Source organism: Nothoprocta perdicaria, unplaced genomic scaffold, assembly GCF_003342845.1.
Source record: "Nothoprocta perdicaria isolate Ctin4 unplaced genomic scaffold, notPer1 scaffold_325, whole genome shotgun sequence".
Taxonomy (NCBI): Eukaryota; Metazoa; Chordata; class Aves; order Tinamiformes; family Tinamidae; genus Nothoprocta; species Nothoprocta perdicaria.
The window spans coordinates 249,503-269,767 of record NW_020455561.1 but is presented as its reverse complement, the minus strand read 5'-3'; the positions used below and the strand labels follow the sequence as shown (position 1 = coordinate 269,767).

The window sequence follows — 20,265 nt, the reverse complement described above, 5'->3', positions numbered from 1 at the left end:
CTTCAAAGAAATCAGTTAATGACAAACTTTCATTAAGGTTAACCCTCAGGAATCCATGATCTATCCATGATTCCTTCTTTTTTTTCAGTTTGTCTCTGATAACTGACATTTACACTACCACACATTTAATCTAGAATGGATTACCCTGCAAAATATGAATCTGGAGTCAAAGCTATATCTTAAACTCCTCAATGTTTTGGGCAGTTTCCAGATTGCCAGTTTGCAACCGCCTCTAGATTTCATTATAGCCACCACTTTCTTTCACTCTCTTAATTTTTTACTTCCTTTTCTCCTGACTTTTTTTTTCACCTATAAATTTATAAGCGGATGTTGGAACATTAGGCTGAAGCCATATAAATCAATCAGTAAATTAGGGTACATTTTCTACTACGTACAGTGTAAAAACCAAGTTCTATTGCAGAATTTCAGAATTTACAGAAAGAAGGAAGAAAACAAAACCCAAACAAATAATCTAAACAAGGAAGTCTTCTAAAGAGTATTTTGATAAAGCTGATAAATGCAGAATGCATTGTGTTCCCCTTCTACAGAATTTACTTCATCTTTATTAAAAGCAAAACAAAGCCAGGCTCAGATCCCTAGGATCTTAGGTTACGTTTTGCACTTCATAAAACACTACAGCTCTTAATTAAATATTGTGCATGTAAGTCTGATGCTCATATTTCTATTTCTGATATCCCCCTTGAGATGTGTAATCTTGAAAAAATCTTGAAGGACAATACTCAAAACAGTTACAAGATTCATCTAAACTACTCAGGTAAGTTCTCCCTAGGCACCCTAAATACCACTTACTATGAAAGATTGAAAATATGAATTGTACCTCCAAAATTTATCTTTTTACTACTTTTCTTCTGGTGTAAATAGATACATTAGATGATATACGTCCTTTTCATTATAATGACATTTCTCGTGTGGGAGGAGAGTTTATTATTTAGAAGCATGCAGAAGTGTGCTTGAATACATGGGAGCATCTTCACAGATTTCACCTAAGGGTCTTCAGGGCATGCTATTTTTCCTTTTTTTCCCTCTGATACATATAATTTAATAGATAAGAACCTAATGCCAAATACAGTTTGCCAACTGTTTGATTGCCAATATATATGGAGACTATTATATATATACATATTTTTTTTTCCGGAAAATTATGAATCTATGTTTCACAGAAGAACTGTGGTACTGTTTACCACAGGCTGCTCGTCACCATTTCTCACCAAATTAACATTCAGTAGCAGAGTGGTGTATGACATTGTGAAGTGATGAAGTATGAGAATAACAGGAAGGTCCACCTGCTCTCAAACTCAATAGCTTGATATGAAATTGCCTTACTGTATTCACTATAATGGACTATCAGATCACAGAAAAGTGATTTTGAGGATCCTGCACTGCTATGCCAGGCAGCTCTTTATAAATAGGTTTATAGGTCACTCAACCATTTCCATATTCTAGGCCACACAGACAGCTAGAATTTTATTTCAACATAGAATTCTTCTCTATTGCTTGTGCTATAAAGATAAAAACCTTTAAAACTCCGTCAGATACTAGATATAGTGTGTTTCATGGGTTTTTTGTTTGTTTGTTTTGTTGCTGTTCTTGATTGGTTGGKTTTTTTTTGTTTTTGTTTTCATTTTTCAGCATTATGTTCTCTGGACAATATATCCATCTGTACAAATGCTAGCTCTTCAGTATCACTTTAGTATCTTTTGGCCACAGAAATCATTCTCACTATTTATTTGGATAGATAAACACTGAACTTATTTTCATATGAGTTGTGTCAGTTGAGAAATATCAAATATTTCTTATTTCTTAAAGTCAGATAACTATCACTTTTTGTTTTCTGGATAAGGTTTACAGTTATATGTTTTAGTAAACTGATAAATATAACTGAAATAGACAAACTAGAGTCTGGACACACAATGTTCTTCAGAGAGCAGTGACTGTCACAACATTATGTTCTGCTTGCAAAAAAAAAATCACAATTATTCAACCAGATGTATTATGCAAATATGTATATTAAGCTTTAGGTATAGTCAGGGCACAATTCTCAGAGTTTATTCCCCCAGGCAAACTTGTTCCCATTACTGTTTTCTGTGCTTTAGCTTTCTGTGGATCTCCTTGCTGATAAAAATATTTTCACCATAATGCTAGTATAATGACAATAAACAAGCTGAGAAAGAGAGAAAGGAAGAAAGGAAGGAGGAAAGGGAGGAAAGGAGGAAGGAATTCTTTTTCACCAACATCTAACAAATTAGTTTATTATTTATTATTATTATTTTTATTAATAGTTCTATTAATAAAAGAAGCTTTAGTATTAAACTTATTTTTGAAAATCTCTTATTCATCCCTTGGTTCTCTTGATTCTCTTATTTATCCCTTGGTTCATAAAGGTGTTCTGATTTTTATACGGATGTTTAAAATATGAGTGTTCTGATTTTCCTCATTCTTTTTTTTTTAAGTAAAATAGGTCTTCCTCGATGATAGCATAATGACAATGTGTTAAAACCTCCATTTTAATGATCTCATTTGTGCTTATGTTTTTGCCTAACAATATTCAATATGTTGTTCTACTGCTATAATGAGATACTTCTGACTGAGAGAAAAAATACACAACAAAAACATTTCAACCTGTTAAAGAAAAAAAATTATAAAATAACAGCAGTAGGCTATACTATCACCTTTAATTAGTTTAGCTTTATTCATTATCACCTCCTCAAGTTAGGCAGCTAGAAGTCAGTGTTAACATTTCAAAAATAATGAATGAGTAGATGACAAAATATGGAAGTAAAGCAAGCTTCGACTGACTTTTACACAGATGCTGACAGGCTGACAGGATCTGTTATTTTGGAATTTCTAATAAATAAAAAAAAAAATTCCAGATAGCGTTATAAGAGGTTAGTTCATTTCAAAACAGATGGATGTCATCAAAGCTACTTTGAGAATTCAGCATGCATCCACGTATCAGATATATGAAGTTGTATATGAAGCTTTTTTATAACTGACTTTCCTGATGAATTGAATACCTCCTTTCCTGGCCCATTGAGTAACTCATTCTAGATAAGCTTTGGGTTTGGATGAGGGCTAGCTGGCTGCAATGCAATCTAGATGGACTTGAACGTTACTATTCTAAGATTTCTAGGATTTTGAAAGTAAAATATATTTTCCATAATCCTAATTAATGGTGCATTTATTAAATTAAGATGATTCTATACCAAGTTTGTTGCTGCCCCAGAAGTGACTGAGCTGGAGGGATGGCTTCTTTTGGACTTAAGCATGCATGAGTTTTCACATCCTCTGGTCTGGATAAAGTTAGAAACTCACTTAAAAAAGGCATTAAAACTCAGGACACTAAATCTCATTTTCTTTCTTAATTATGCTGCACTGGATTGGGGCTTGGTCATTACTGTGCAGTGAAACTGTTAAGATCTATTAAGGTACCTACGCATGAGTTGGGTTTCTGTTCATTTTACAACCATCAGAGATCAAACATACACTCTTTTTTTATTTTAGTCACTAAGTAACACTTTAGTGTGAACTGAGCTACTTTACATGGTTCACTGTATTTATCTAAAGTAGCTGTAAGCTAGGTATCTGAATCTGAATCTCAATCTGAATCCAACTCAAAGTTATTTTGAAAACTACCTTTCCACAATGAATCCAAATTAATGGACTTTGAAACCTGAAGTGATGTAAACCTGCCATTGAGAAGGAGTCAAGAGGACTAGAAAATTTAATTGCATGCTGCTTCCCTTTCTCTTCATCCTGCTCCTTAAGACTATCAGTATTTCTGGAAAGAAAAATGAAGTGCACATCAAGAAAAAGAAGGAAAAAAAAAAAAAAAAGAGGCAATTTTGAAACTATAGATTTCAAGCCTCAGGACATCCCTAATATAATAATTTTAAACAAGATCACAAAAGGTATCCCAAATTTTGAAAATCAGGCATTATTCTTCCAGTAGTAGAGAGAAATAAATTTATATTTACAACTCTCCAATAGTGGGAAGCTCCAGCTCCAAGTATGATAGAATATTTTTTTTTTTCCTGGGGAATGAAGTGGGTGGATTTTCATTCATACACGCTACCAGCACCACCACYTTCAGTTGCTGAGCCAGTGACAGCTCTTACTTGGCTGTCCTGTATGAAAGAAATCCTAACTGTTTCAAATTATATCCTGTTTGCTAAGTACTTCTGGGCTGTCAAGTAATTTGCCCCTTTGATTTGCTCTTCAATCTTTATCCACACTGTCTAATTCTAGGTTCTTTTCCACCTTGAACCAACCAGTTCCTTCTGAGGCAGCATCTGTATGAGAATCTAGAAATAGTTTTCTCCAAAGGCGGTGTTCAATAGGCAGCTTGAATGAGTCCAAATCCTACCCAGATTTATCTTTCCTAAAACAATACCATCAGGCCTTATATGTTTAAACATGCCTATGTACCCTTATGTTATGTAATGCATATACTATATGCATATGCATATACTATGCAATGCATATACTAAATCACAACACAGAACTCACTTTATTTCAGGCACTTATTTGCATAAATATGGACAAAAAGTCAGACCTGAGTGAAGATCTTTGCAGAGGAGCAGCCTGCTTTGGGAGAGTGTATCTCTAAGAGATGTCAACAAAAGCTACTCTCCACTTTATTTATATGAACATTATTTCATAGGGGGCAGAGGGATAAAGCAAAAATGTGCATTTTAGCTAGAACCACCGATACTGACATTGCAAATGTCTTTTTTTTTTTTTTTCATATTATTCAATAATGCTCTACAGCAGAATCTTAGTCTGAGACCTTGATGTGACCCCATGGTGAACAATGAGGTGTGCGTGATTTTTTTGGACTACCCTCAGGATTGAACTGCCTGGCTTATAACAGGGTCAAGGCAGACTTATAATAGACTGTAATGTCTTTTCTACTTTGTTCTTTTTGCCATGATATTGTCTCTGTTTGATAAAGCAATTTCACATTATTGTCATGTAAGGAACTTTCATTTTGAATTAACAAACTGTATAACAACAGGATACRAAAACGAATGAATGCTAGTCATCTCTAAAAATAATCCTCTGCATCTTTTCACCACAAAATGACATCTGTGACCTTTCTCTTCCCTTTTCAGTACAATCAGTCTGCATGAAAAGCTTTGCTATACTGTCAAAAATAGACCACCACACCTATTAAATGTTATTCAGCAGAACATGTCTGTTGACCTTGTAGCAAAAAAAAAAAAAAAAAGTTAACAGTAGTCACTTATATTTCTGTTTTCTTAGAAATATGTAAAGAATTATATAGACAAATATTATTCTGTGTTCATGTTGTCTGCTTTTGCTTGACATCGGATCTGTGATGATTAATACTAGATCTGTGCGCTGCCACATCACACAGCTGCACTGTTTTCTTCAGATCAGCACCAAGCACTTGACTGCATTTGTCAAATTAGCACCGAATACAGCGCTTATGTCACCTTTGTGCTGCCTGAAGTACAGCAGGGAGTATCTGATCTGGTAAGAAGCCTCATGGTAGGCAGTTATCCTGCAGATATTTCTGAAAAGGAAGACAGAGTGCAATTCAGAGCAGCACGGCATGTTCCAGGCAGGGATGCTTTTAACCATGTACTAACGCTAGGTTTCCTGAAATGTTCAGCTAGCAACCACGGTGCTTGCCTATCCTGAGCTGACCTTTAAAGGTGCTTTTTTTTTTCCCCCTCTTGACCTATGAGATAAGTTGCCTGCAATCTTCTAAAGTTCTTCCTCAAAATTCTTATGCAGCGAGGACAAGAAAATAGCCAGCAATTATACTCCGTTGCCCTGAGTATTTTCTCTATGTCTGGCCACAGAAACAAAATCCAGCGTACCGTGAAGATGTTATTAAGGGCAAAGATAGAGCCAGGCTGACTGAAAATTTAATCCCTTCTGGGTAGAATTATCTCTCCTTCTTTCACACAATAAACAGTTTTTTTTCAAATTCTATAGACCTTTCTCACTTGGATCATGTTAAGTATACACATATTAATAATGCCCTGATAATTAATTTAATCATTTAATAAGCATTTAATAGCAATAGATGCACATTTCTTCATATTTATCTACCAAGTTGCTTTGCAGGGGTGAAAATTTCTCACTTAGAGGTGTGACAGTTTCTAAAGAATAGAGACCTTTTAAAGTGTTGATTGTCATTTTATTCATTTTTTTTTTAAGATGAAATACTAAGTTAAAAACTTATAATGCTCACTGAGTACTTTTGATCACTGATCTTGGTCCAAGGCGCTGTTTACAGGCTTCAGCTCTGATTCAATGTGATGCCTGTCACATATGGTGTATAGTTTGGCTAAAGATTATTGACAGACTGTTGGCTACTGTGATTTGTCACAGCTACAGCAGTTTGCACAGAATCATCATGTGCCCTTATCTATTTTATAAGTGACAGTGATTGGGCTTGTGTGATACACTCACAAACATATAAGTAATGGCATTTTTAATAGAAAAGTCTGAGTGGTTTTTGTTTTCTTTCAAAATAATAACTGTGACAATATGTAGAGTAATGTCTTGGCTACCCCAAAGTTTATGGCAAAAATCCTCCTTCCTTTCCTTTCTCAATGCCAGGAAAAGAAATAGCTACTAATAAGTAGAACATGTTCTTATTACTGTGTTGCTCCTGAAGATATGGGTCACATTGTTCAAAAAATTGCAGTTACCACATAACTACAAAAAATGAGAAAAACCAGAACCAGAAGTARAAAAATTTTGTAAGTGACTATTTGTTCTTAAAGAATAGACTTTTCTTGTAATTCATTCAGAAGCACTTTCTTTTCTGTTTCTTCACATTCAAAAGCTTGTGACCTGGCAGCTGTGGGCTCTAACAGCCTACTCGTGTTTATTCTTTAGGTTAATTTTCCAAGCAAATCAAGCAGGGATAGGAATACCATACTGGTTTGATGTGCTTAGGCAAATCTAGGAAATATTAACCTGAGATTAGATGCTTAAGGTTCTTAAGGTTTCTGAAGGATGTGCACTCATATGGATCCTTAGGACTCCATTCAAAGTTATGGAAGTACTATAGTCCTCTTTTACAGAAAGAAAATATCTGGACAAATATTTCTAATTTCTAAGTTTGGCTACTGACAGGACAATGCTAGATGGGAATTTGTATCTTGATAACTATGAAAAAGGACCACATGCAGGCCACTGAAATATTAWAAGTTATCAGAAGTCTGTGACTTAGCCTACATCATCGATGTCTTAACCATACGGGCACCTTTTCTCTCTCAGAAGTGATGGCTTCATTTTCAAACCACATACACACAAAACCCATGACACCACTACTGTGAGCAGACCTGTATGTTYTTTATCGGCTGACAGCAGAAACATAATTTCTGTTTGGCAAAATTCTTGCACATAGGTATTACTTACTTTTCTTTCTCAAAGAATGAGAGAATTTATTAAGTGGAAGGATAGAAGGGAAAAGGAGTGAAAGCACGGAATGTTAGAATTGATGCCTAGTTCCCCAGATCCCTAGCTATATTCAGAAGGAAGCAAGCTATAATGAGAGTCTGCTTTAATGCTGTTGATAGAGCCTGCCTTTTTAAAGATATAACCTGCCTGTAACCTATTTGTCTTGCTCTATTCTCACTAAGCTAAAACCAGGCAAAATACAAACCAGGAATGTATTTTTTAGCAAGCTCCTGACAACAGAGATACCTCTTTGCATTTCCTGCCTGGAGATTTTGGCAAATAGAGAATAGAATAGAAAACTGATTTAAGAAGCTTCTGAAGCTAAGCTATATAGGGTTTTGCTTTGTAAAMCTATTGTGCAGGGAGAACAGCTATAATTTAGTGGATTACATTTGAACCTAAGAGACAGCAGGCTGTAGCTTGCTGCTTGAATATGTCCTTGGGAGCAAAATGAGTTTGAGCTGTCTGCAAATTCCTCTCTGAACTTCAGTCTGACTTGTCTGTTCAATGAGGAAGGGAAAGCTCTGAACTGAAAGCTTAATCAATAGGTGAACAAGGCAATAGGAAATCTAAATTTTGAGCAAAACTGAGTTGGTGAGAGATTTTTCAACTCTATTCTCTCATTTTTCCTCCTAAGAATGAATGAGAGATGAATTCCATGAAAGGAGAAAAAGAAATGCCATCTCTACAGAGAGCATTCTCTTTCAAAGATTCTTGGGGTTTAAAACCATTTTCAGTATGGGTCTGAAAGACAAATGGCAATTCAGAAATTCTGCAGGAATCTGCTCCTTGGGAACATTTCTTTTCTCGTTTGTTTGAAGTCTTTCTTTMACATGCAAAGTCAGCATTTCAATTAGCATACCTATTTTCTGCCTTTTTTTTTATCCTGCTTTGTGACTATTCCAATATTTCTAAGGACCATTTACTTCCCCAAAAGCTATGTTATGTTTTTCAGTCATACAAAATAATGGAGACTACTTTTAGACAATTTAAGCAGTATTAGGAAAGAGTAATTATGTAATATCAGTAAACTGGGCGATTCTTTAGTAATAGGCTCCATGGTATTAAGTCAGTTGATTTTGATTCAAAGGAAGAGGAACTTGTTCCTTGGAGACCGAGAGCTATACTGGTGAGTAGAATTTCCATCTATCTTAGGGTCATAGTGAAACATGATGATAAATTAGTCTGTTCCTCTACATAACACTTGGTGTAGAAGTTTACTAGCGGAAAAGACTTCATCCTTATATACACTTTTCCAGGGGATTAGTTACATCTGCAGATAAAAGCTGCACCTTATTCTAATTTTGCCTAGGTTAATGCTCCCAGGCATTGCATTTTATTGTTCAGTTACAGTTACAGTTACAGTTACATTTTTTTTGCTGTCAGGGAACTTTGCCTTTACAGGTGGTACTCTCGACCTTCTGTTTGATAAAATACATAATTCCAGATGCCTTAGTGCTTCAGTGTTCTACTGAAATGTGCTCGTCAGTCATTCCTGATGCTTACTCATTCAGCTTATTATCTGAACCTTTTTCTTTCCTGATCCTTTTATCCTGCCCACTAAAATTCACACGTCGGGATCTTCCCAGCACAATAGAAGACATTGGGAATCATGGGGAACTGCAATATAACACCACTCTTCTTAAGTATTATCATTTCATCTATTTACCAGGTTCAAGGCTCAGCTTCATGTCTTTGGACTTCAGAGAGAGAGTAGAGCTGGTTAAAGATAAAGGTAAAACCCATACAATTTAGATTTTTGGTGGATGTTTTCATCAAAAATTGACATATGTAAAGATATGACACATCCACATTGAGAGCAACATTGATAGTGAAAGTGTCTGGGGTTATTTATTTGCTTATTTTTGAGCAACTTGTCATGCATATATAGAAAAAAAAAATAAAAGAAGTTTCACTCTCAAGGTTCTTTGGGGACTGTGTTGAAAAGCAAGAAAATCAATTGCTTATATGACAATGAGACTTCATGATGGACATGGACTAAAGTACATAGTCATTTAAAAATAGAAAGTGTTTATATGAGATSTAACTGAACAAAAAACAAGTCAGCATCTAAGCAGAAAATTCTATGCATTGATATCAAACAACTTCGGAGTGATAGATAAAAACTTCTATATTAGAGTGGGATGATGAAGCATTTACATTGTTAATTATCAGAAATTCCACAGATTAAATATCTAAACTGACATGAACCTAAAATTATTGAAAAGAGCTTCTTGCTCTATTTACATTGCTTTTTTTTTTTTTTTTTCCCCTAAACCTACTAAACCTCTAAGGATCAGAGCTGGTTTAATTCCTTTTCAATTTAATCTTGAAAGAAGTTATTACATAGAAACATTTTTGAATAATGTATTTGGATGAAAACTGCTCAATCAGCTCTAAGAATGTACAATGTTTGAAATTGCATGTGAATATTCATTGAAAGATGCTGTGTACTTGACGTAGTTCATGGGCTGTTCACAAGGGATCATTTATCAAGCCACATGACAGAAAGGTATATGATCAGAACACGAGCTGAATGTAGAAAGTGATTTTCTAAAGAAATCATGAAAGTTAGTTTATATATAACTATACTACTTTAGCTGTCAACTTAAAAATAATGAGCCATCATACCAAAAATTCAATGTTCTCTTAGGAAAAAGCTTCTTGAATAAACTATTTAACTCTTAAGCTTTTRATATATGAAAGAGTAGTCTGAAAAGCAACAGTTTTTTAGCAAAAAAAAGATGAAAAGATGATTAACGGACTAGAACATGTCTCATGTGAGGAAAGGCTGAGAGAGCTGGTCCTGTTTAGCCTGAGAAGAGAAGACTGAGAGGGGATCTGATTATACATATAASGGTGAATGTAGGGAGGAAGGGGCCAAGCTCTTCTCAGTGGTGGCCCGTGACAGGACAAGGGGAAATGGGTATAAATTACAACACAGGAAGTTCCATCTCCATGTGAGGAGGAACTTCTTTACTGTGAGGGTGACAGAGCCCTGGCACAGGCTGCCCAGGGAGGCTGTGGAGTCTCCTTCTCTGGAGATCTTCAAAACCTGCCTGGATGCAGCGCTTTTCCCTATGGTAGATGTCCCTAYTGGAGCAGAGGGGTTGGACTAGATGATCTCTAGAGATCCCTTCCCAACTTAACCATGCTGTGATTCTGTGAAACTGTTATAAAATACAATGGACATCATCACCAAATTAAATTACAAAACTACATACTACAGTTCTATACCTGGAAACTGTGGACCAAGCATAACTTAGAAAGTTTGTCATTACCTCTTTTATTTTTTCCATGCTTACTGGCTTTGGATGAGTGTATCTAAGCATTCAGCCCAGACAGGAATTACTCTGCATGTCCATTTTAATGTCCAGCATTAATTTAGATTCCTGTAGGAAACTGCTGCATATATCTCCAGCAGAACTTAAATGAGGGTTTTTTTGTCCATTGGAACCCAAATTTTTTAGTCCATTGGAACCCTACCTTTGAAATGTTGTGAACAGCATGCATGCAAAATGGTGTGTGAACATCTGTTGGCTGAACAACTGTTCCTAAATGTTCATCCTTAAATGTTCATCGTGTGTTTCTTATCAAATAGGATTAACAAACCTCTATTCATAATTACTATTACRAATCTTTCTTGTGGGTATCCAGAAGTTCCTCATGAAATGATTTTTTTGCAGTTCTATCAAGGAGCTAATTATTAGAGATACATTTTGATTGCATTCAAGGGCATGAATAAGCCTGAAAATACTTTTTTTCTCTCTCTTTCTAATGTTTTTTTCTGAGGTTATAAATTTTCAAATTATTTTAGTACTAAATTTACTTCTTACACATACAGTGTTTGAATAGTCTTTCATATTTCTGTTTACATATGCTGAGCTACATTTTATTTTCTCTGTTCATTTCTTATCTTAATCCTAGGTAATGAAAATATTTGGATGTCCATCTCTATCTTGAAAGGGAAATAGAAGTTGTATGCACACAAACAAACAAGCCTATTTGAAGGACTAATAGAGGTGAAGATTAAACTTGAAAGAAAATAAAAAATACAAGTGTAAAGGTTATGGAGAAAAAATAAAAAAGAAAATAGACAAATGTGTGTAAAAGAAAAATAGATCGGCATGTGGTTTAAGGGTAGACAAGTGACCTGGGGAAACTTAGGGAAAGAACTATAAAGCAGAACTGCCAAAGGTAAAATTTGAAAGGGAAACKTCAACATATCTTTAGTTTTAAGATTTTTAAGCCATTTTTAAGATTTTTGCTTTGTTTTGTTTTGAACACCCGCAGAAGGAAAAGGGAAAAGTTTTGTTCGCAATGTTATCGCAAACGAAGAAGTAYAAATCTACCCAAAGCAACAATCTGTCTTGTAATTTCTTCTTATTGCATTAAAGGAAATATGGGAATGACTCAGTTTGATTTCATTAGTGTTCAGTTACAAAAACAGCAGCAAAACCAATCCAGATTTTTAGAGAAAGTACTAAGAAGAGAAGTGAAAAAGGAGATGGAAACATTCTTTATTTTTCTGGAAAGGAAAAGARTAGATTTCAAGAGAGGGAAGAAATAAAAGATATAAAGTCAGGGAAAAAAAATGAAATGTGAATACTACACTGAGATGAAAATTAATGAGTAGAAGAGAATAGAAACTCTAGTCTAATCACATACCAATCCATTTTTTAATTAATGACTTAAATGAGTTCGCTCATCCATCTTAATTTCATCACAATAACAGATTTGAGTGTCTAAAGGCCAGACATGCTTTAATATTACCCCTTTTCTCCAACAGACAACTGGGTGCTTGATGCTATGAGGGTATTATTCCTGTTAAGCAATGTTTTTGTGCTGTTTTTGTGACAGCAGGAAACTTGAGCTGTAGTACAGCATTCAACACTTGGATCATAATTCAATGATATCTGTTTTTGTCATTAATGTTTTTGGAAGGGAGCACTATTGTCCCAGGACCTTTGCTGGCAATGTGCAAGAAGAGGATACAGGTCAAAGTAGATGGTGTGGACCTCTCTGATTTTCTTTTCTTGTTTTGCTTTCTCAAAAGCCAATGTAATTCACAGAAGTTCATCAACTGTTGCCACCATCTGTACAAGTGCTCTGCTGTCTACCCCTGTCCTTTTGTGCACAGATGGGCTGCATGCTGCAAAAGGGATACGGTCTCTCAGGGTGGAGATAAGGAACATTTTGGGAGTGAGAAAAGGCCTGCTGATCTTGGAAATGCTTATACATGTCAGAAGCTCCAGTTTTATGAGGTCCCATGTTCTTTTTTTATCATGCCTTATCCAAAAAAAATATATTCATTTTGCTACTTTGGTCAATATAAAGTTCTGTTGAGTAAAGCATAGACATTAGAAGGGAGAAATGAAAGTTTTGAAATAATGAAGGTACCAGCTACGAATTGGTCTTATGTAGTTATTAGCTAAAGTTTTTTGTACTCAAGGATGGTATTCAAATAAAAAACATTGTATATTTATTGGGAAAACAACTGTTTTTCAGCTGTAACTCTTGAGACCTATATTTGTATGAAAGCTTTCTTGATAGACACACAAACAGCATTATTTATACACCTAAGCTCTGATGACCTCCCATATACATGTCCTTAAACAAGAAACAGACAGGATACAGAATTTTGAAAGGCAGAGGGATTATCTTTTAGAAGTGTATCATAACATTGATGAAACTGTCCTTGTGATAATAATGAAACAAAGGCTGAGCATTATGATGGGTAAGGCAATAAGTAAATACAGATAAAAGTATCCTAATTTATAATCCTAAATTATAATCCTACTAAAAGCTCTTCCAAAAGAGATAACTTCTCTGGGCCTTACAGTAAGGTAGGAAGTCCTATTTCACAAGAAATTWGGTATAACGCAAAATCTTCACTGACACCTCTTTTAATTTTTTGAATAATCAAATTTAATTAATCAAAATTAATCAAAATAAAGTGGTGTGACAGAACCCTGGTGCTGTCAGAAGGAAAGAAGGKTGATGTCTTTCTGATTGCTGTTATAAACCTGGCAGCAGAGAAAAGAAGGAAAGAGATTAGAGCTTTAGTCACATTTATATGAACATCTGTTCTGCAATCCCTGGAGCTGGCAGYGCTGCCTGGTGTTTCTCTGCAGAGAGGTAATTAGCAGCCTGGAGGACACCAAAAATATCAGAAAGAAAAAGCAAGACCCCATGGTTAATAGTAGAGAGATGTTTAGATTTAGATGATCTAGTTAATAGCTGACACCCAGCTGTTGAGTTAGTCAGGTACAACCTATAATTCCTACAGTCAAAAAGAAAGAAATGACAGAAGACAACAGCTGTTGAAACGCAGAATGGCTGTAGTATGATCCTAGCTGGTTTTTTTTTTTTTTTTTTCTTTTTTTTTTTTCCTCTAATTCAGATGTTGGCATGGTGAAAATTGCCAGACTCATAAAGATGATACCTAGATAGGAGTCTAGAGTACATTAATTTCTACACACACACACACACACACACACACACACACACACAAAAAAATGTGCTGCTGCTCCTGGAAATAAAAGTCTATATGAATTCTGATCTAGAAAAGTAAGGATCATGATCAATAAAAACTATAAAAAATGATGAGAGAAGGCTTGCCTTTCTTGCAATCAGTAGTGTTACTGCACTAATTATCTTTTTCATCATTCATACAATGATCTTGATGCTACCATAACTKCACAAAGCATTTTCCTCTTCATACTTGCAAAGTTTCAGTGAAAACATACTGGTGAACTGAGTCTTATTTTCAACCACCACATAAATAATTCAAAAAAGAAATCTTAAAAATTTCCTTTTTCTAATAATTTTTATTAAAAAAGGATAAGAATTGATAAGCTTTATTTATGTGCTTATGCATGTATACTACCTGTAAAAAGAGAGGCTATTCTTACTTAGTGCATTATATTTTACTATGAAATAGTAATCAGAAATGTTTTTAAAATGTGCAAGAAAGAAAGGACTGGATCTGTAGAGAATACRTATAACGATTTTAGGAAGAGAAAGGTTGAAATACAAAGAGTAGGGCAAGATCAGAAAGTAAATGGGAAACTGCATCTAGTACAGATAGAGAAGACATAAATTGAAGCTTGAGGGAAAGATGGGAAGGGAAGGGACAAACCCAATAATTTATTTACCAATCTATTAATCTAAAAGTCTGATTTTTGTATCCATCTCTCCCACTCTGTGCTGTATATGACAAAACTTTCATCAATACAATATAAAGATATGAAGTGGTTGAGCTTTGTCCTTCCCTCCTCTGGAACCACCGAAGAATATTTTATTAATCATTGTTCCTGCTTCACATCTACCCCTCCTGAAAGAGAGGCAACAGCGAGAAAGCTGAGCAGAGGTCATTATTTTCATATTTGGCTCTGATCTCTTTGCCCTCATACTGCAGCCAGAAATGGGAGTCTTTGTTCAAGGGACAGCTAGAGCGAAGTGAACTCAACATGAAAATGAACTTTGCCAGAGCTTCTTAAACAGGTAAAAATAAATAATATTAATAATTTATTTCAGGAATATTTCCTTTCATGATGATGCCTGCTAGAGAATGGGCCAATAAAGCTATCTGCCCTTCTGATCTTAGCCCAGGGTGATAAGGCATAAAAGTTTTCCAGGACTGTGATGGAAAAAGAACTTTGGTTCTCAGCTGCGACCTCACCAGAGCAAATGAGTCCTCTAGGGACTTTTGGGTYGCTCTCATTGCAGCAGACAGAGCATAGATCAAAAGAAGAAAACATGGTTCTGGACATTACGATAGTCTTGGTTTTATGGTACACTGCATTATGCATTTGAACACTGTATAAATGAGTTGAATCATCCAGAGTCTCTGCTGCCCATTATTGACCTCTTTAACCTCACTATTTACATGTAATGATGATCATATTACTTCAACCTGAACAACACAGAAACTCATACATCTTATTGATATCAATATATATTTCATTATTAGCATTTTTTTAACAAAATCAATAAAAAAGTGTACATTTGCCATCTACGTAATAATTTTCTTACAATGATTTCAAAGCATTTCATAAAGATTATTCCTACTCTTCACACACTGAACCTCATCTCCAAAAGTAAATGAGCCACCCCGCTCATCAGTTTTATAGATGAGGTTGGAGCTTTCACTATCTGGATTTATAATCCTGCATTATCTAGATTCCTGTACAGAAGATATATGGATTAAAAATACTAGAGCTGAAAGAAACTACAAGAAGAATCATCTATCACATTTTTGGTAAAAATGGCAGGATTTATTGAAGAATATTTTTCATCAACAGTATATGAAATAGTGGCATAGTAACATATAAAATTAAAAGAAAAAAAACTCATACTTCTCAAATCATGTTAAAAGACAGATTTGTGATCAGAACGGTCAGCTCAGCTTGAAGGAAATTTTCTAAATCAGATAGACAGATCCATATATCTTCATATGTTTACACTGTAAATACCACTTTACCACAGTAAGCTACTTCAAAGAAAATCCAGAATAAAATATATTTTAAACAGAAGGACCAATTTTAATGATATATTTAACCTTTCAGTTGTTTTATACATATTGAATCCTAACATAAATAAACATGATTTAGGATATAATTCTATTACATCAATCAATCAGCGATATGTTTCCATATCTTAATTTTCCCCAAAATTAGCAATATTTTTTTTCCCCAATGTTAGCAATTTTTTTTTCATATTCAGATGCATATTCTGGTAATATGCTGCACTTTGAAGATGATATGTTTCATCCAGTTTTAAATTTTTCATGTGAAAGCACTTTCTGCAGAAGACTGGTAAATGTGAGCTATGTAAATTTTATCTGTTTTAGTCCCATTTTCTTTCATTCAAAAKTATCATAGAACTAGCAGTTCTTAATAGTCTGAACTCCAAATGAGATTTGTCTTATAAGTACATCATTTTCATTTACTGCATTCTTACTAGTCTTATTCTTTATTAATTAAGATATTAGGAGGACAGGAGATTTGATAGTTGTGTAAAAAAAATAAATAAATAAAACAAAACATATTTTTTTCCAAATGTTCTTAAATGGTAAAGAATAATCACAGAAATATCTGAAAGATGGAACTTCTTTCAGATGGAACTAAGAAAAAAAAGGCAGTGGGACAATAAATACATAGAAGTCTTGATTGCAGATTTATGCTTGAAAAGATATTTAATAAGGATTAGAAAGTCACATTTTCAAAACTACACTTAAAATACCGGGAAAATGTCCTGAATTCTGATTTCAGTTTTGAATTTACTAAAATCAGGATAATAGAGTGTACTGAAGGATATGCTCCAGCTATAACTAAAGAAACTGCAACCTTCCAAACATCTTTACTTTGAGAAGTTGATAGTGTCAACAGAATTTGAGCTGCAAAGCCAGAAAGATATAGGACCAAGAAAGAAATAATAGATTTAATGGCAGTTAGGTGAACATCTACCAAAGGATCCCTGAGGCTATTTTTATAGCATTGCATCTTCTTGGTATGTTTCCACAGTGAATCAATTAACAGGGCTGAAGTCACCACAGATAGTACTAGAGGAATAAAACAACCTGTAAAGTAAAGAAGAAGTAGGTAGAGGTGTGAGCTGTCCCAGTTAGTAATATGTTCTGTGCTATTCTCTCTACAGTTCCCAGTTGAACTGCAGAGGTATGTACTGGGTGTAATCCATAATAATGGGAAAGAGGTCATGGAAGAGACTACCAGTGATCCTAGAAGCAGCCATGGAACCATCCCAGAAATCCTGAGTTTGATTTGCAGCAGCAGTCGTTGGTTGAAATTGATAATTTTTACACAGTAGAGGACATAGAGCCAGGTGCTGAACCACAGACTGGCATGATTTACAAACATCCACACAGCACCAAAAGCTTTGTACACAGAAGCCAGCTTAGTCACGTCTGTAAAGTAGAGACTATGAATGTGTATCACTATTGTCACCTGCAAGATGCATCTTGATGTGCTCAGGAAGATCAGGATCATATCAGCTGAAGAGATGGTTTTATTTTTGATCCAGTTAATGCTGTTAATAATTGCAATAAATCCATTTCCTGTAAATCCAACAATGACTTCAATTGCTACAATGGTTATTGAAACGATGAGAACAGGCGGCAACATCTTTCTTCTTTGGTCACCTCTGCCTGCTTAGCTGATGGAGCTGTGCAAGAAGTTGAGCAGACCAGATGTCATCTGACTAACCCTTGTCTCAAGCCCAGCCTGCTCCCTTTGTATTTAGGATTGCAAAGACATTTGGAAGTCATACTGGAAAATGGATGTTGATGTTGTTCCTGAACATGCAAATTGCAGAAGGATTTAATAGTTAATTCTAACCTTTTACATGCATAAGATTTGCCTACTCTTTTCCTTAGGGATGTGGGATAGCCATCTGAATTAATCTCTCCATCTTTTCTACAAGCTTTGTTCGCTCTGTGGTTATGACTGCATCCTTACATGCATCACACAATTGCCAGCACAGGCAATATCCTGTGTCAAGAGACATATGAACTATATGTCCTTATAACTATAATCTTTAATATCTTTAATCTTTAATATCACCTTGAAATTCTGTCAGTTATGACCACGCCTGTTAGTAGGGACAATTTTCACTGAGCAGTCCTTTTAGTAGAACACAGAGTACAAGTACTTGAATGTTCTGCAGTGAAGTTTTTAACCTAAATTGATAAGTGTATTTTTCAAAGTTTATTGAGAAAAAAAAATAAGATGAAATTAATATCTTTTCTATAGCTTTTGTTTCTATCAATACTTCAATCGTATTCAATTTACATTTTGGTCCTAGTAATTCAGTTCAGTTTAGGTTCTAGTAATCACAAGGTCTAAAAGCTTTTTCTTTAAAAAGTGAGTCTACTGTGTTCCTCACAACAATGCAAATTTCATAATAAAATAAAAATGTGGAGGTATATTTGCAAAATACATATGAGATCCAGATATTAAAAACTCATGAAAAGGAGAGAGAGAGAAAGAAAGGAAAACTACAGGAATACGTTGTTATGTTTAGTTTTTCTACAGTGTTCTTCACTCAAAATATTTCAAGGTAGTGAGAAAGTCACACTAGTAACATCTTATTAAGGAAAAAATTGAAAGGAAAAATGTAACATGATGTCTACAATGTATTTTAAAGTTATATGCATAAAGTTTCATGTACACAGAATACATTTTGCAAAATTGCTGTAGTCAATTACATTAAAATGTACTCATTAAGTTACTCAAGGAAACATGACAATAGCACTTCATTTTTATGCACTTATAGAAACAGCACTGCATTTATAAGGGAAGAAACTATATATGGAAATACAGTCTAGAAAGATTCAGAACTAAAATTCTTTCCTCTTCCAGAAAGTGGTTATGAAAATCTATTCTCTCTTGATATGCATAATCAAAAGAAAAGAATGGTAAAAAAAACACATTTAATCTTTATCTACTCATTTCTTTTTCCCTTCAGCAATGCCAAAAATTGGAATAATGAACTGAAAAAGAAAGGGATATATCTGCCTTGAGAAGTCCCACCAGCTCCTTGAGAAAAGAGTTATCACACACAGTGTAGTTTCTGGTTGTATTTAAATGTACATGTCTTCATAGCCTGCCTGTTAGTGCCCTTTGACTRGGCAATGTCTAATGTGCTCTGCTCCCAGAAATAGCTTCTATTTATTTTCTTTTGAATTTGTCTCACACTAGTTCAAGAGATTCTAAATAGATTATATTGGTTTTGTCTTTAGCGTTTTTCCAGAGGATGATAAGACCACCCATAGATGCTGATGACCTGGTAGCACTGAGATAAAAAGGCCGATTTAGGAATAGTAGCAACCAGGACCTCACCTTTACTGATGTAGGCTCCAAAAGAGCCCTGAACAGAGCAGGTTRGCTGCTCAAGGACATCACGGTCTGCCTTCTCAGTGTGCAGCTCCCTGAATTCTCTGGATCCCTAAAGTTCTTGCTTCTTCTCTAAACTGATAGTTTAGTCACTACATGCATTTACGAACAGATAAAGGTGATGATGAACAGTTTTGGATGTTTTAGCACCACATATAATCCATGCTCAAGGCATATATAATGTAAAAAGTTGGACTAGAAGGTTTTTGGTGATGCTTTAGATGTCATGCACTTTATGCTAAATGCCAGTTACAATGTAAAATGAGATAAGAGGGCATGGCTCATAACTGGTCACTATGTAAATGTGAATCGGACCTTTCAATGTGGGCACCATTTCTGAGGAAATCATTGTGAGCAACCTCAGACACAAGTAAACAAGATCTTATGAGTTATCCTCCTGATACTGGAAAGGAGGAAAAAAAAAGACTATCAGGAGGTAGTCATAACTCCTCATGACTCCTTCCAGAGCCACTATAGAGACTCTGTGATTCTGTGATGCGGGTAGTTTTCTCTTAATTTGAACATGTCAAAAACTTCTAAATTTATAAACATAAATAGCACAGAATATATACATAAGTAAATATGGATGAGAACAGAATGTATAGTCCAGTACGATGTTTTAAGGTCAGAACTTTGTGATGTAGTCACAAAAAATTTCTGGTTTCAGACAGTATTTTATACTGTGAAGAAGCTTTATTTCATCTATTTTTATTTCAAATAAGTTATGATCAAAATAATGGTAACTACAACAAGCAGCTACAAATTACTAATATTAGGATAGTAGATGTCCTGAATTTCTCAATCAATATAGTCTGAAGGTGTCAACATAATCTTAGCTATAAAGCTAGTGATGACTATTTTAAGGACACTTACATAATTGGAATGG

The 20,265-nt window shown here is 34.8% G+C and overlaps 1 protein-coding gene across 1 annotated transcript; it reads right to left on the bottom strand.

Moving 5' to 3' along the window:
* Positions 1-9,024: 9,024 nt before the first annotated feature.
* LOC112950671 (taste receptor type 2 member 40-like) lies at positions 9,025-17,609 on the bottom strand. The gene is made up of 2 exons (XM_026043269.1): positions 16,729-17,609; positions 9,025-9,076 (listed from the first exon to the last, which is right to left on the bottom strand). Exons 1-2 carry the CDS (start codon positions 17,607-17,609, stop codon positions 9,025-9,027), a joined length of 933 nt encoding a protein of 310 aa, XP_025899054.1.
* Positions 17,610-20,265: the final 2,656 nt, after the last annotated feature.